The following is a 14,419-nucleotide window of genomic DNA, read 5'->3' as shown; positions in this document are numbered from 1 at the left end:
AGTAAACCAAGAAAGAAACGACATACAATGCAGGAGACAGGTAAACTCCCCCCTCCACAAAAAAAGAGAGATGAAGGAATCCCCAGGATGATGATCAAGAGCTGTCATCCTCAAAAATGACAGCTGTACATCAGGTGTAGAGGGCAACCAGTCCAGACTGAAGAAAGTCAGAAGGCTCTGAAAGAAATGTCTTCTGGAAGATAAAACACTCTAATATTTTTCCAAATATATCTTAAAGAATTCTGTGGCCCCTTAAAAATGTGCATGCACATCTTGGAAAAAGGTAAAACAGAAAAAGTTTTTATTTTTTAATACTTAAGACCTCGGGTTCGATCCCTGATCAGGAAACTAGATCCCACACGCATGCCGCAACTAAGGAGGCTCCCTGCCGCAACAAAGACCCAGCGTAACTAACTAACTAAATACTTAAGACCTCTTTCCAGGTAAGTTCATATATATCCACAAATCTTTAAAAGCTATATAGAAATATATACAATTATCTCACCAGTCCCCTGCTAGGCATGTAGGTCACTTTCAAAACCTAAATATAGCACTGTAGTAGCTCATGAAAGTATCTGCAGGCTGACAGAAGTGGGGAAGAGTGTTGTTTCCAACCCCTCTCCTATCTCAGTGTATACTTTCTTACTTGTAAAAGTACTAAATTATAAATAAAAGCCAAGTGAATTTATATTGTTTCCTTTCAGAAGCTGAAAAAAACTTCGTATCCTCTCCTCTAGGATATCCCACACCAAGGTTAGGATTCACTCTCTGAGATGAACATCTCATAGAAAATTAGAAATTCTGGTATGCTTCCAAGTTTCTCCTAATTATTTGTGCCATGCCTCCCAATACAATTGGCTTTACGTTCCCTCATTCCTTACACTTCAGTTTTAAAAAGACTTTTACTCAAAAAGTATGAGAACCTTTGAGTTTTTATTTAAAACAGAATAATGCTTGATACTTTTTCTCTTTCTAACTGTAACTCTATTAAGGAGTTAATAATACCACCAGCTTATAAAATGCCTTCAAAATTAAAAAAGAATTTTAGTTCTCAATACACACTTGTAATTTAACTCAGAAACTGCAACACTCAGTGCCATGAAGAGTAAGTCATAAAAGTTTTAAAAAGTCTTCAGGGATATTCAGGTTAAAGCACCACATACAGAACAATGAACAAAACAAAGTTCCTGCCCTCTGTGGTAGGAAAAGACAGATGGTTAAGATAATTTTAGATAGAATTCTGAGTGCTACAAAGAAAGTAAAGAAGGCAAAGAGACAGGTTAATCAGAAGGCACCTGGTCAAGTATCGGAATGTAATGATTTAGTCAGCTATGCAAACACCTAAGGGAAGAACATTCCAGGAAAAGGGACTAATAAGTACCAGAATATGCCTGTATTGGCCAAGGCATATCAAGGCCAGCGTGGCTAGAATAAATGAACATAAGAAAAGAGGCTTGAGAAGTATGCAGACATGAGTGTATGTAGAATCTTATAGGCCATGAAAAAGAGTTTCAATTTTACTCTAAATGAAATAGTAAGCAATGCACATTTTTTAAGCAAGGGAACACTGCCTTAATTTGTCAGTCAAACTTTAAAATTAGTCTGGCTGCTGTGTGGAAAAAGAACTTGACTACAGAGGAGAGCAAGACTGGAAGGAGGCAAGGAGATCAATTAGAGGCCACACAGATGACCATGGTACCTTGAATTAGGGTATAGTGAGAAAAATGGTAAATAAGAGGTAAATAAACGGTAAATAACTTAGAAAAGGTTTTGGAGGTAGATTTTGCTGATAAGACTTGAAATGCACAGTGGGGAAAAGTAAAGAATCAAGCTAATTTATAGGTTTTGATAGGGCCATCAACTGAGGTGAATATGAGACCATCACACACAAATAGTTTAAAATAAAAAAGACTACAGTGTATGAAACACAGGTGCAAATACATATGGAAAGTCATGTCTTCCTATTATGAGCCTAAAATACATGTCTGGCACACTGTAACTTTCATCTCTTCATAAAATGTCTATGATTAGACCTACATGCATAATGGTACAAACTGTGCAGAGAATTATTACAACAATTAAATTATAAATATGGAAGATGGACACTACTTCTACCAAATGAAATCGTGTAGCTCAACAGCACTATAGCAAGTGGTTCGACATACTCACCATTTTACAGAAATGAGTGTCAGGGTGGTCCAGGTAATTCAGGAATTATATAAGTTGGAAGTGTGCAATGCTTTAGAGGAAGCAGTAATCACTATGAGATGGTATGTGTCACTGAATCATCATGGAAATAAATGGCAGCTCAGTAACAAGTTAACTCTAGTTCTTATAATCCTAGTTCAGCAGAGACCTTGAAGCGTCCATTATTACTCTAAGTTTACAATGAGAAGACATTTTAACAGTTGCCACTTAATAGATGTGGACTTTGTGTAGGTAGCATGTGTGAGATAAAAACACGCTGAGTCTTGTCTATCTACAGTACAGACACATATATATGTATATGTATATTAGCACATAACAGTTGGGATGGGTCAAGTGTTCAACAATGGGCCTATCAGTTGGGAAGGATTGGAGATAGGTTTTATTCCTTTTTACTCATCTGTATTTTGCTATTTTTCTACTCTAAATTTGCATCATTTAACCAGTAAAAACTAAGTTAATAAATGCATGTGAAATGACCCTGAAACCTTGGTATAACATCAGTATGTATGAAGCATAAGGACAAAATGTGCATGAGGCAAAGCCATGTCCACAATGGCAAAAAAATCCAAGTATTTCTGAGGCAGAAATGTCCACACAAAGGATCACTATGTTCTAAGGTATGAAACTGTTCTTAAAGGACTATGTTAGAAAAAAAAAAAAAGGATCGTACTTTATTCCTTACAATATAAAAATTATACTGGGGACTTCCCTGGTGGTGCAGTGGTTAAGAATCCATCTGCCAATGCAGGGGACACGGGTTTGAGCCCTGGTCTGGGAAGATCCCACATGCCGCGGAGCAACAACGCCCGTGCGCCACAACTACTGAGCCTGTGCTCTAGAGCTCACGAGCCACAACTACTGAGCCCGCGTGCCACAACTACTGAAGCCTGCATGCCTAGAGCCCATGCTCCGCAACAAGAGAAGCCACCACAGTTAAGAAGCCCGCGCACCACAACAAAGACCCAACACAGCCATAAATACATTTATATTAATTAATTAATTAATTTAAAAAATTGTGCTGGCAAGGGATATACATTACTTAAATACTGTTATTTTCCTTTTACCTGTTTTCTCTCTTTTGGATTAAGCAATAAGTACCGAGGATCAAAAACTATCTTGTGTAACTCCTTCTCCCATGTTGAAAAAGCAGACACCTTTAAAATAAAAAAATGTATTGCCTCATAATTAAGTTGGCTCTAAAAACAGAAAGGTCACATAATATTGCTTGAAATCTACAGGACATCTGCTTAAAAAGGACACATAATAAAAACCATACTGCCGTTTCCATCACTAATAAATGACAAGCAGTGGGAGGCTAGCAATAGCACACTTCCACACTAATTGGCTCTGAACATTTCTATATTATATAGAAATAACACACACTTAATTACTCATTAAAATAACCACTACTGTGTGACATTTTAAAAATCAGTACATCAGAAAAAGCCTTGAAGATTTGCATTTTGATTTCCCAAGCTTGCTCCAACCTTGTGAACAATGTTGGGATTTAAAGTTGAACAATTTTACTTACTCAAATGAATCTGTGAATATAATCAAAAGGTTGAAATCCCTTCTCAATTAAGCTTCATTAACAGTAATATCATAAAGTACCAGTTCTCCTTTAACCAAAAGCCATTCTGTAGATATTAAAAGAATCACATATACCTTACCTATTCCGCGTAGTCCGCCATTCTGTAATGTTAATATTCGTCTTATATTACTCACCAAAATTTAATGACCCAATAAATGTTAAATGTTATTTGTACTTAAAAGGACAGTAAAATGGCATCTAGTTAAACATGATATTAGCCAGGAAAAAGGCTGTTTGAAAGAGTACAGTGATTTGACAGGCTTCCCTTATCCGCCCCCCACAACATGAGCACTAACCTTAGATTTGACCTTTTAGCAAGACATATTTATATTACTTATACAAAACAGAAATATCTCCCCCAAAGATTGTTTTCTGACCCCTCTCTCTAGCAGCATGTCCTTGAACTGCTTCATTCGGGCCTCCAGAGGGACAATGGCCCTTTCTCGGGCAGCTTTAATTTCAGCTTCCATGGCAGCTTCTTTCTCTGAATCAATGTCTTTATTATCGTCTCTCCTATAAAAAAGAAAATATAGGCATCAACTGACAAAATATTTATAAGGAATCTTATTAAAATCTTAAAATCATTGGAATATTCAAGACTCACTACTGAGCAGCATATTTGTGGCAAAAAAGAATTATATTGAGGGTTTCACATAAACTCTAAGGGATAAGCAACTTTCACTATAATAATAATAATAAAGTTACAATGAGCTTCTAATGATGTTACAGCGGCTGCATTGTTAGGAATGAAAAATACCTTCAATGTGCTGTCTCTCCCTGACACTAGCTGATACACAAAATGAACTACCTTACTTAAAAACAGAAACAAAAACAAAAAACTTATCTAATATTGCACTAAAACTCTATGTGCTAGAATCAAACAGCACAGAATATAATTTTTAGTTCTTGAAATGATACAGGAAAAACAATATTTTCCAAAATGTTTTACATTATAAATGCATACAATTTTTAATCTAATAAAAATTGGTATAAGTCTTAGTAATCTCAAATATTTATTATGAAAATATCTGCAAACCTGGCCAAGTGGATATGTGAGATATATATACCTTACCTACCTGACATTTTTTTTACTCACTTTCTGGGTGGTAAGTTGAGATTTAAGTTGAAGGACAGGTCCCAGAGAGCAACATAGGCCCCGGAGTAGTTAGGTGGAATTAGAACTGCTCATCAATGACTAAACTACTTCTTGTTTCTCCAAAAATGCACCTCAGGGCTAAGGGCAACCCTGCTGCTGTACGGTACTCAAGTGAGACTGTAAACATGCAATTGAGTCACCTCTCAAACCTCTGCCCTATGAAGAAGGACCATTCATGTGAATAATCAAAAAAAGTAATTCAGTAACATTCAGGTGTGTTTAAGCAGATCTTCCTTCTTAAATTTGATCTGCTAAGTATAAAAATAAAACTGGTTCATATCTCCTGCATAAACTTAAGAGAATTAGGAAAACAGAACATCAGGAAATTCAAAAGCATGCTATATAGGAAAATGAAGGTAGCCCAGGAGATGAATGGAACTAATAAGGCCAGCCCACAAATATAGTGAGAGGTAATTGGCAATTTAGGGAATGAATCAAAAATAGAAGACATAGTCCGTGACCTGCAGGAACTTAGCGAGATAGTCTGTGACCTAAGATATGCACAAAACAAACAGGTAAAAGCAATTTGCCAAACAATATACCCTCTTATAATAATTCATTTAAGAACTATTTAAATAAAGAGTTAAAAGACATCCAAGAAATACAACTAATGAAAACAAATAACCTTTATAGAATTATACTAAATGAAAATGTCACAATACAAACTATCACTATCTATCTCAATAAAAGAAATAAAGAAAAACTAAGCCAGGAAAAATAGGCTTTTAGCTTTGTACCTAAATAGAGAAGCTCGGGCAATCCACATAAAGGACTTCTTTGACATTCTCCTGATAAAAGCAGTTAAAAACCTTACAGAGTTGTCTATAAGAACAAACAATTAAAAACAACCTAAAAGTTTAACATTGTAGGAACATCCAAAATTATGGTACATAAACAGAATGAATACAGTCATTTATAATAATTAAGAAAACAAACGTCTTATCCTTTTTTTAAAAAACGAACACAAATTCAGTTGATTACAACCAATAAAAATACTTATACATTTGGTCAAGAACTAAAAAAGTCAACTGTAAAAACTCAAACAGCTGTTGTTACTGTGGTCAATTATGAGTGACTCTTTAATATCTTACTTTCTTTAACATTGTTGCCAATAAAGAAATTTTTTAATAAAAGAACCACCCTTGACAGGGGTTGTCTTACTGATTTCTTTGCCATAATTTGGCTGCATTCAATCTGTCCTTTTCAGATAAGGACTACGATAAACCAGTCCATAGTAACATCTTCAAACCTTCCTTTTTGCTGCTAAATAATGGTCCCATGCCTCCCCGGCCCATACACAAACACCCTCTACCCCACCCTTTCACCCCCCATAGTTAGTAACATTCATATTTTACCAAGCATTGGTCAAGCTAATACTTCCACTTATACCACTCTCTTTCTCTCAGAGCACTTTCTAATAAGCTGATGGGTTCCCTCCAAGTAATGACCACGGACACAAGGACTAGTGAAGTGACCAGTATATAAAAAGAGAGAGAAATCTGGGTCTACATTTATCACATTTTTGGAATGGTGTCTGTTGGGGTCTACATTAGAGAGGAAACATTTTTATAAAATTCAGGCATAATGAATGTCTGAAAATAATTTATCAACTAACTCCTAGAATGTCATTTGACTTCATAATACACATTTAAATAACCAAATCTTTTGCACATCTAGCAACAGAAGGGACACCATTTCTACATCCTGAAGCAAAGCTTTTTAATAACAGGCCTAAAGAGAGCAATCATGACTTCTGTCTCCTAACACACACATTACCTGTCCCAATCATGAGCTGACTGCGCCTAAACACAGCTTCCAAAAGGTAAAAATCTACCTAAATTACATAAACAGTAAGTATTACTTACTTCCGTTTTTTGGCTTTAACAGGTTCATCTTCATTCATTTCTTCCATTAATTCTTGTTCTTCTTTAACTATAAGAAAATTTAATTAAACTATCAGAATAAAAATAAGCAAGCCAAAATTTAAATAGTTAGGTATGAATCCTTCCACTAACCACTACTGGAACACTGGTGTTAGCAGCATTTGTTTAAAGCTGCAACTTATAGTTCACTCACTTGCACTCATAGAGAACTGCCACTTTTGGATGGACAGCATTGTTGGGGTTGGGTGCCCTGGCAAAAAAAACATTTCAAATATTATGAATAGTTATATGCACATGGTACACAATCTTTTCTTTTAAAATATTACTGCTTATATATCTATCTCATAACACTTCTTTATAAAACATTAAACAAAGCATGATAATTCTACACCTCCTCTATTCATCTTCCCTTTACATTAAATCTTTGATTCATTTTGAAATGTTTATTAACACATGTATTTATCAAATAAATGAATCAAACCCTTATATCTTCTGCACCAGGTAGATGAAGTTTCACTAATTTGGAAATCACTAGTAAGCAGAAAATGTTAGTACCACGTATACATAATCTACGAAGATTTCTCAATTATTATAAATGACATACCAGGATTTATTTCAATTGAAGTATTAAATGATTCATTTATCATGCTTCTATACTACACAAGGGGGTTCTTTAAAAACACAATCATAATCTGCCTGCCAATGCAGGGGACATGGGCTCGAGCCCTGGTCTGGGAAGATCCCACATGCCGCAGAGCAGCTGGGCCCGCTCGCCACAACTACTGAGCCTGCACGTCTGGAGCCTGTGCTCCGCAACAAGAGAGGCCGCGACAGTGAGAGGCCCGCGCACCGCGATGAAGAGTGGCCCCCGCTCGCCGCAACTGGAGAAAGCCCTCGCACAGAAATGAAGACTCAACACAGCCAAAAATAAATAAATAAATAAATAGTTATTTAAAAAAAAAACACACACACAATCATATCAATACAATGACAAATTACCAATAAAACACATGCAATAAAAATATGTACAAATATTTCTATTTATTATATATCATATATACTGAAATGCTATCTGAGCATAAAGTAGATTAAAAGATTATCTCTTCATAAGGTGCAGGAGTCTCCCTAGTCTCAGGAATAAGGCTTATCTTCCCTAAATTTCATCAAGTTTAAAAGACCTTTGCATTTTTATTTTACAAAACTTTAGTAAACTTTATTTTAAAAATACTCTGTACAGTTTATTTCAAAATATATATTACTAATCAAAAAAGGTACTAAAAGGCTCACTGAGGAGCATTTTAATAAGCATGGAGCAAGCATGAGCAGTACCTACATATCTTGGACTGACAACCTTGAAAAGGACAAGAAGTTAAAAATATATATATATAATATTTTACAAAACATAATTTTACCCAAATTCTCTACTTTTTAAATTACTGAACTCAACCTAGAAGAGCAGTCTATTTTCCATTTCTCAAATATTCCTTGAAAACAGAGAGGATTTCTAAATTGCCTCACATTTTCCATAAAAATATTAAAAGAGTATTAAAATTAGAGGGTAACTCCTAATTTAAAACTTACTCAGTTTCTTCACTTCTTCCATTCCTTTTTTATGAGGGGGCTCCTGAATAATTTTGTCAACATCCGCCCTTCCAATCAGATCATCAGGTCGGTCCCACATAGAAAGACGGGTGGTAGGATTATAAAAGAAGACCCTCTCATCACCAGTCCAAACAACACACCTATGAATTGATTCAAACATTATTTTCTTATGTAATGGAACATTATTTTATAGTTAGGTCTTTTACTACCATCCAACCAAAAGGGGAAGTGGTGGTGGGGAAGGACACACTCATATTATTATTACTTACAGAGAGCAAAATATGATTTTTAGAACAGAAGAGAGCTGACTGGCTGAGGGTAAAATAGCAGCTCAACATACTAATGGAGAAAACCAGGAAAAGCAAAGCAATTTGTGATCAGAATTTAGAGTGCTCAGGAACTGAAGTTTGGCACACTCAATTTTAACCTATCACAAAAGATGAATTTACTAGCAAAAAATAACGCTATTAAGCAGTTCTGAAGCTAAAGAACAGACCATGGCACCCTACATATTACATAATACTTCTTAATATTTCTTACCAAACCAGATTACAAACTCAAATGCAATCATTTATGAAGGCTTTAATATTTGACTGTATCAAATATTAAAAAATAAAGAGAAGTCCCCATCGTGCTATGGCACTGTAGCCCACTACAGCCCACTGTTCCTATTAATTACAACTAGAAACTCAGCAACAATATAGAAAAAAACAAGTACGTGAGAACTCTGTAAGGTTTTTTAAAAAAAATAAACAGACGTGTGGAGTCAAAATTTAGAGAAGCAAGGGTATAAATTTCCCCTCCTCCCTCAAACCTCTGCCCTGAGGTGGCCCCTAGTTCCACAGTGATAGTAGCACAGGCAGCTAAAGCTCTAAGAGAAACCAGGTCTTTATGACCAGATAATCAAAAGTTAATCCACAGCTGCCATCAAGGTGACCTAGATGCTGAAATTATCAAACAAAGCCTCTATTGTTGAAATAATCAAAGACTTTACAGCAGCAGTTATAATTACGACTCATGAGATAAGAAAAACAAAAACAAAGATAAGCAAAAACTTGAAATGAATGAAGACAGAAGTTCTAAGCAGAGAAACTGTGAAAAAAAAGAATGAATAGTGTCTCAGAAACCTATGGGACTATATCAAAATGCCTAACAGACACGTCATTGGGATCCCAGAAGGAGAAGAGAATATTGGGGCAGAAAAAATTTGAAGACAAAATGGCTCAGAAAAATCTCCAAATTTGGTAAAAGACATAAATACTAAGGAAGCTCAGTGAACCCCAAACAGGATAAATTTCCAGAAAATCATTTTTAGACACACATAATCAAACAGGTGAAAATCAAATATAAAGAAAAATCCTTGATAGCAGCTAAGAAAAATATGGCACAAAACAAACAGGGAAACAAGTCCAATGATCGTGGATTAATTACCAGAAATCAGAGGCAAAAATACAGTAAAACAACATCCTTAAAGTTCTGGAAAAAGGAAATGCAAACCTAGAACTCCATATACAGCAAAAATATCCTTCAGGAACAAGGGAAAAGAAGACAATCCCCAATGAAGGGAAACTAAGAGATTTCATCTCCATCAGAATTGCCCCATAAGAAAGCTTTTCTGAAAGGAAATGATTCTTCAAAAACAAAAAACAAAACCCTGGATCTTTAGTAATGAAGGGAAAACAACAGAAATGGTAAATATCAAAGATATTTTCTCCTCTTAAGTTCTTCAAAATATGTACGAAAAATTATTCAAAATGAACCTATATGGTAGCAAGGTTTCCATATTTTATGTGAAGTGGTACAATAATAACTCTAAGTAGGCTATAATGGTTAGGTATGTACACTGTAACCCCTAGAACAACAAAAATTAATGCAAAGAGATATCACCAGAGAGCCAACAGATAAATTATTAAATGGAATATTAGAAAATGTTCAAATAATTCAAATGCAAGTAGTAAAGGGGGAACAGAGGAACAAAAATAGAAAAGACAGAAAAAATAATAGATCTAAATCCAACCAAAAGTTACATTCATGTGGTTGTTCTTTCTGTTTATTTTTCTCAGCCTTCTCAAATGTTTCTTCTTGTTCTTGACTATGTACCAAGCAGAACCTGTTCACCTTTCTACTATTTCCAATGTGGCTTTAATTTCTGTTATTATATTCTGTTATTTCTGATTTCATATTTCTCTTCCATTTATTTCATGAATTGCATCAGAATTGACAGAGTGAATAAAAACACAAGACACTACTATAAGCTGTCTTAAGAGACAAACTTTAAACATAAAGTCATAGAAAGGGTGAAAGTAAATGGATGGAAAAAGATATACCATGCACACAACATTAAGGCAGGCATGGCTATTTTAATAACAGATGAAGACAAAGGGTATTATGAGATAAATAGGGTCATTTCATAATGATAAAAAAAGACAATCAGGAACACATAACAACTGTAAAGTGTATATAAGCCTATTTACAGAGCTTAAAAATAGATGAAGAATGGACCAATTAGAAAGGAATACGCAATCCCATTATAAAAGATTAATAGAACTCTCTCTCAACAACTGACAGACCAACCAAACCCCAAAACTAACAGTACTAAAGGCCATCTGCTGAACAACAACAAAAAGACAGTGACTTTGAAAGTATCAAAACCAAAGAAAGTGCATACTTTGACCACAATTAAATCAGTAACGGTGAAATACCTAGAAAAACCCCAAATTAAGGAAATGAAATGACAGACTTCTAAATAATACATGAGTCAAAGAAAAAATCAAAAAGTTAATTTCATAATAGTAAGAACTGAATGGTAATGAAAATACAACATACCAAAATCTGTAGGTTGGTGCTAAAGTAGTGCTTAAAAGGAAACTATGTTAAGCTTTAAATGATTATATTAGAAAAGAACTAATACTAATGATGTAAGAGGACATCATAAGAAGCTAGAAAAAGCATAAAGTAAACCCAAAGTAATTAGAAAAAAGAAAATAAGAGCGGGAAAAGGGGGGAGGGGCCTAACCACCCCAAAGCTGGTGGTCTTTACGAAAGACCACAAAATTGGCAAACCTCTGGTTTGACTGATCCAAAAAAAGAACACATCACCACTATGTAGAAAGAAAAAGGGGTTATCACCACAGATCACAGACATTAAAGGATATTAAGGGAATAATTAAGAACAAAGACATCTAAAGGATATTAAAAGGAGACTTCCCTGATGGTCCAGTGGTAAAGAATCTGCCTTCCAATGCAGGGGACACAAGTTGGATCCCTGGTCGGGGAACTAAGATCCCACATGCCGTGGGGCAACTGAGCCCGCACGGTGCAACTAGAGAGAGAAAACCTGCTAGCCACAACTAGAGAGAAGTCCATGCACCGCAAGGAAGACCCAGCGTAGCCAAAAGAAAAAATAAAGAAAATATTTAAAAAAATAAAAATATAAAAAATAAAGGATATTAAGAGAATAATTAGAACAAATTCAACCTAGATAAAATAAGTAAATTTCTTGAAAAACTTACCAAAGCTGACAGAAGAAACTACAACAAAAATAAATGAATAGTCCTATAACTATTAAAGAAGTTTAATTTGTTATCAGAAACCTTCCCAGGGCTTCCCTGGTGGCGCAGTGGTTGGGAATCTGCCTGCCAATGCAGGGGACACGGGTTCAAGCCCTGGTCTGGGAAGATCCCACATGCCGCGGAGCAACTAAGCCCATGAGCCACAACTACTGAGCCTGTGCTCCGCAACAGGAGAGGCCGCAACAGTGAGAGGCCCGCGCACCGCGATGAAGAGTGGCCCCCCACTCGCCACAACTGGAGAAAGCCCTCACACAGAAACGAGGACCCAACACAGCCAAGGAAAAAAAAAAAAAAAAAAAAACCTTCCCAAAAAGAAAACTCTGATCCCAGATGGTTTACTTGTTAATTCTATAAAACCTTCAGGAAAAAGTATTATCATCTTACAAACTTTCAGTAAACAGAGGAATGGAAATCACCAATCACCACCCAACTCATTTTTATGAAACCAGCATAAGCCTAATACTAAAACCTAACAAAAAACATTACAAAAGAAACTTACAGATCCATATCCCACAGGAGTATAGATGCAAAAATACTTAATCAAACATTAGCAAATCAAATCCAACAATATATTAAAAAGATTAATCTACCATGACAAGGCTTATTCCAGAAATGCAAAGCTAGTTTAACATTCAAAACTCAGTGTAATTCACCATATTAAAAGAATGAAGGAGAAAAACTCATTTCGAAAGGTGCAGATTTATGATAAAAACACTAGCAAATTAAAAAAAAAACAAACCTATAGCTAGTATTATATCTGATGTAAAAGACTGAATTTTCGGAATTCCCTGGTGGCACAGTGGTTAAGAATCCACCTGCCGATATGCAGGGGACACGGGTTTGAACCCTGGTCCGGGAAGATCCCATGTGCCACGGAGCAACTAAGCCCGTGCGCCGCGACTACTGAGCCTGCGCTCTGGAGCCCGTGAGCCACAACTTCTGAGCCCGTGTGCCACAACTACTGAAGCCCGCGAGCCTAGAGCCCATGCTCTGCAGCAAGAGAAGCCACCATAATGAGAAGCATGCGCACCACAACGAAAAGTAGCCCCCGCTCACCGCAACTAGAGAAAGCTCACATGCAGCAACGAAGACCCAACACAGCCAAAAATAAATAAATAAATTTATATTAAAAAAAAAAAGACTGAATTTTCTCATTCTACATGGCGAATAAGGCAGGGATGTTCACCTCTTCTATTTAGCATTGCTCTGATATGATAGTCCTATTAATAAGAAGAGAAAAATAAGTGGCATTAAAGATCAGAGAATAAGAAATAAATGTGCTCCCATCTGCAGGTGATACAATTATTTACGTAGAAAATCCCAGAGAATCTACAAAACAGTAATAAATGCATTTAGCAAGAGTCTAGTCTACAAAATTAACATATGAAACCTTATCACATGTAAATTTTATATTTTTATGAGGTCAAATTTATTTATCTTTTTATTTACAGTTTCTAGGTTTTGTGTCTTTCTTCGGAAGCACCCCATTCCTTTTCCAAAAATGCAACTATATGGTCCTAGTGTTTTTACAGTCCATCTGAATACACGGAAGATAACCACTTGTCCAAATTATCTTCCAAGTTCTTTTGATGAAGGAATGTACTATCAGCATAACCTTAATTCCCTAATTTATTATTTTCTATTTCTTATAAGATGGGTAAGTGCTAACTCTAAGTTAAACAAATTGTTCAGCTAAGCAAGTATGCTACTTCATTTGGATAATCAAATTTTATTAGTTTATTTTTTTGATATCTTTAGATGTTGCTCTTCAAATTATTATTTCTTTAGAGATAAGCTAAATGTAAAACATGAAGTTCCATGTTTTCCTTAACTATACTAGAATTCTTTTCCTGGTGTCTCAGAGCATCAATCTGACTTTTTGTTGTTGTTGTTTTAAGAATAAAGAGAGGTCAAAATTAGAAGCATTATATATTTCCTAGATCAGCAAGCTTTAGTTTCTGGTTCTAAGAGAGTTTTTAATGTTTTGACAAAAATTTTTAAGGTCATTGAGAACTGTAACTTTTTCCATTGCTTACTAAGATTGCATCACAAAGATTTAGCCTGCCATAAATTTTTTACAGTCCCGTACAAAGTGCAAATTGAGGGCTGCCTGTATTTGCCATGTTTTATTTGTCTGTAATCTGTGTTGGGTTTTAACTTATGAAAAATTTATCTTTGAACTTATAGTATTTAAACTTTTGTATTTACCTATAGTGGCACAGGGACTTTATTTTTATTTATATATATATTTATATCAATCGACTGCTGCTTTTTTAGGGTTTTTTTTTGTTTCCATAGTTTTTTACCCCCAATATTGTGAAAAAAATTGAAACATACAGAAATATCGAAAGACTGTTTCTAGAACAATGAACACTATATACTGACCACCTAGATTTTACATTTAACA

General features: G+C 35.3%; 1 protein-coding gene across 12 annotated transcripts in view; it reads right to left on the bottom strand.

Annotated features, from left to right (window-relative positions):
- Nucleotides 1-14,419, bottom strand: part of TCERG1 (transcription elongation regulator 1) — a 58,934-nt gene that overhangs the window by 18,032 nt on the left and 26,483 nt on the right. For 6 of the 12 annotated variants that reach the window (XR_009007079.1, XM_057539971.1, XM_057539975.1 and 3 more), the window contains 6 exons: nucleotides 8,420-8,580; nucleotides 7,032-7,088; nucleotides 6,821-6,887; nucleotides 5,693-5,743; nucleotides 4,177-4,312; nucleotides 3,273-3,362 (listed from right to left, as the gene is read on the bottom strand). Coding sequence is in view for 11 of the 12 variants with exons in the window: in XM_057539971.1 (XP_057395954.1) it covers nucleotides 3,273-3,362; nucleotides 4,177-4,312; nucleotides 5,693-5,743; nucleotides 6,821-6,887; nucleotides 7,032-7,088; nucleotides 8,420-8,580 (562 nt within the window). In the remaining variant the exon portion in view is untranslated. The remainder of the gene's footprint in view (nucleotides 1-3,272; nucleotides 3,363-4,176; nucleotides 4,313-5,692; nucleotides 5,744-6,820; nucleotides 6,888-7,031; nucleotides 7,089-8,419; nucleotides 8,581-14,419) is intronic. The other 6 variants (XM_007194180.2, XM_007194181.2, XM_057539976.1 and 3 more) reach the window with 1 other exon arrangement.

Source organism: Balaenoptera acutorostrata, chromosome 2 (genome assembly GCF_949987535.1).
Source record: "Balaenoptera acutorostrata chromosome 2, mBalAcu1.1, whole genome shotgun sequence".
Taxonomy (NCBI): domain Eukaryota; kingdom Metazoa; phylum Chordata; class Mammalia; order Artiodactyla; family Balaenopteridae; genus Balaenoptera; species Balaenoptera acutorostrata.
This window is presented reverse-complemented; position numbering and strand designations above follow the sequence as displayed.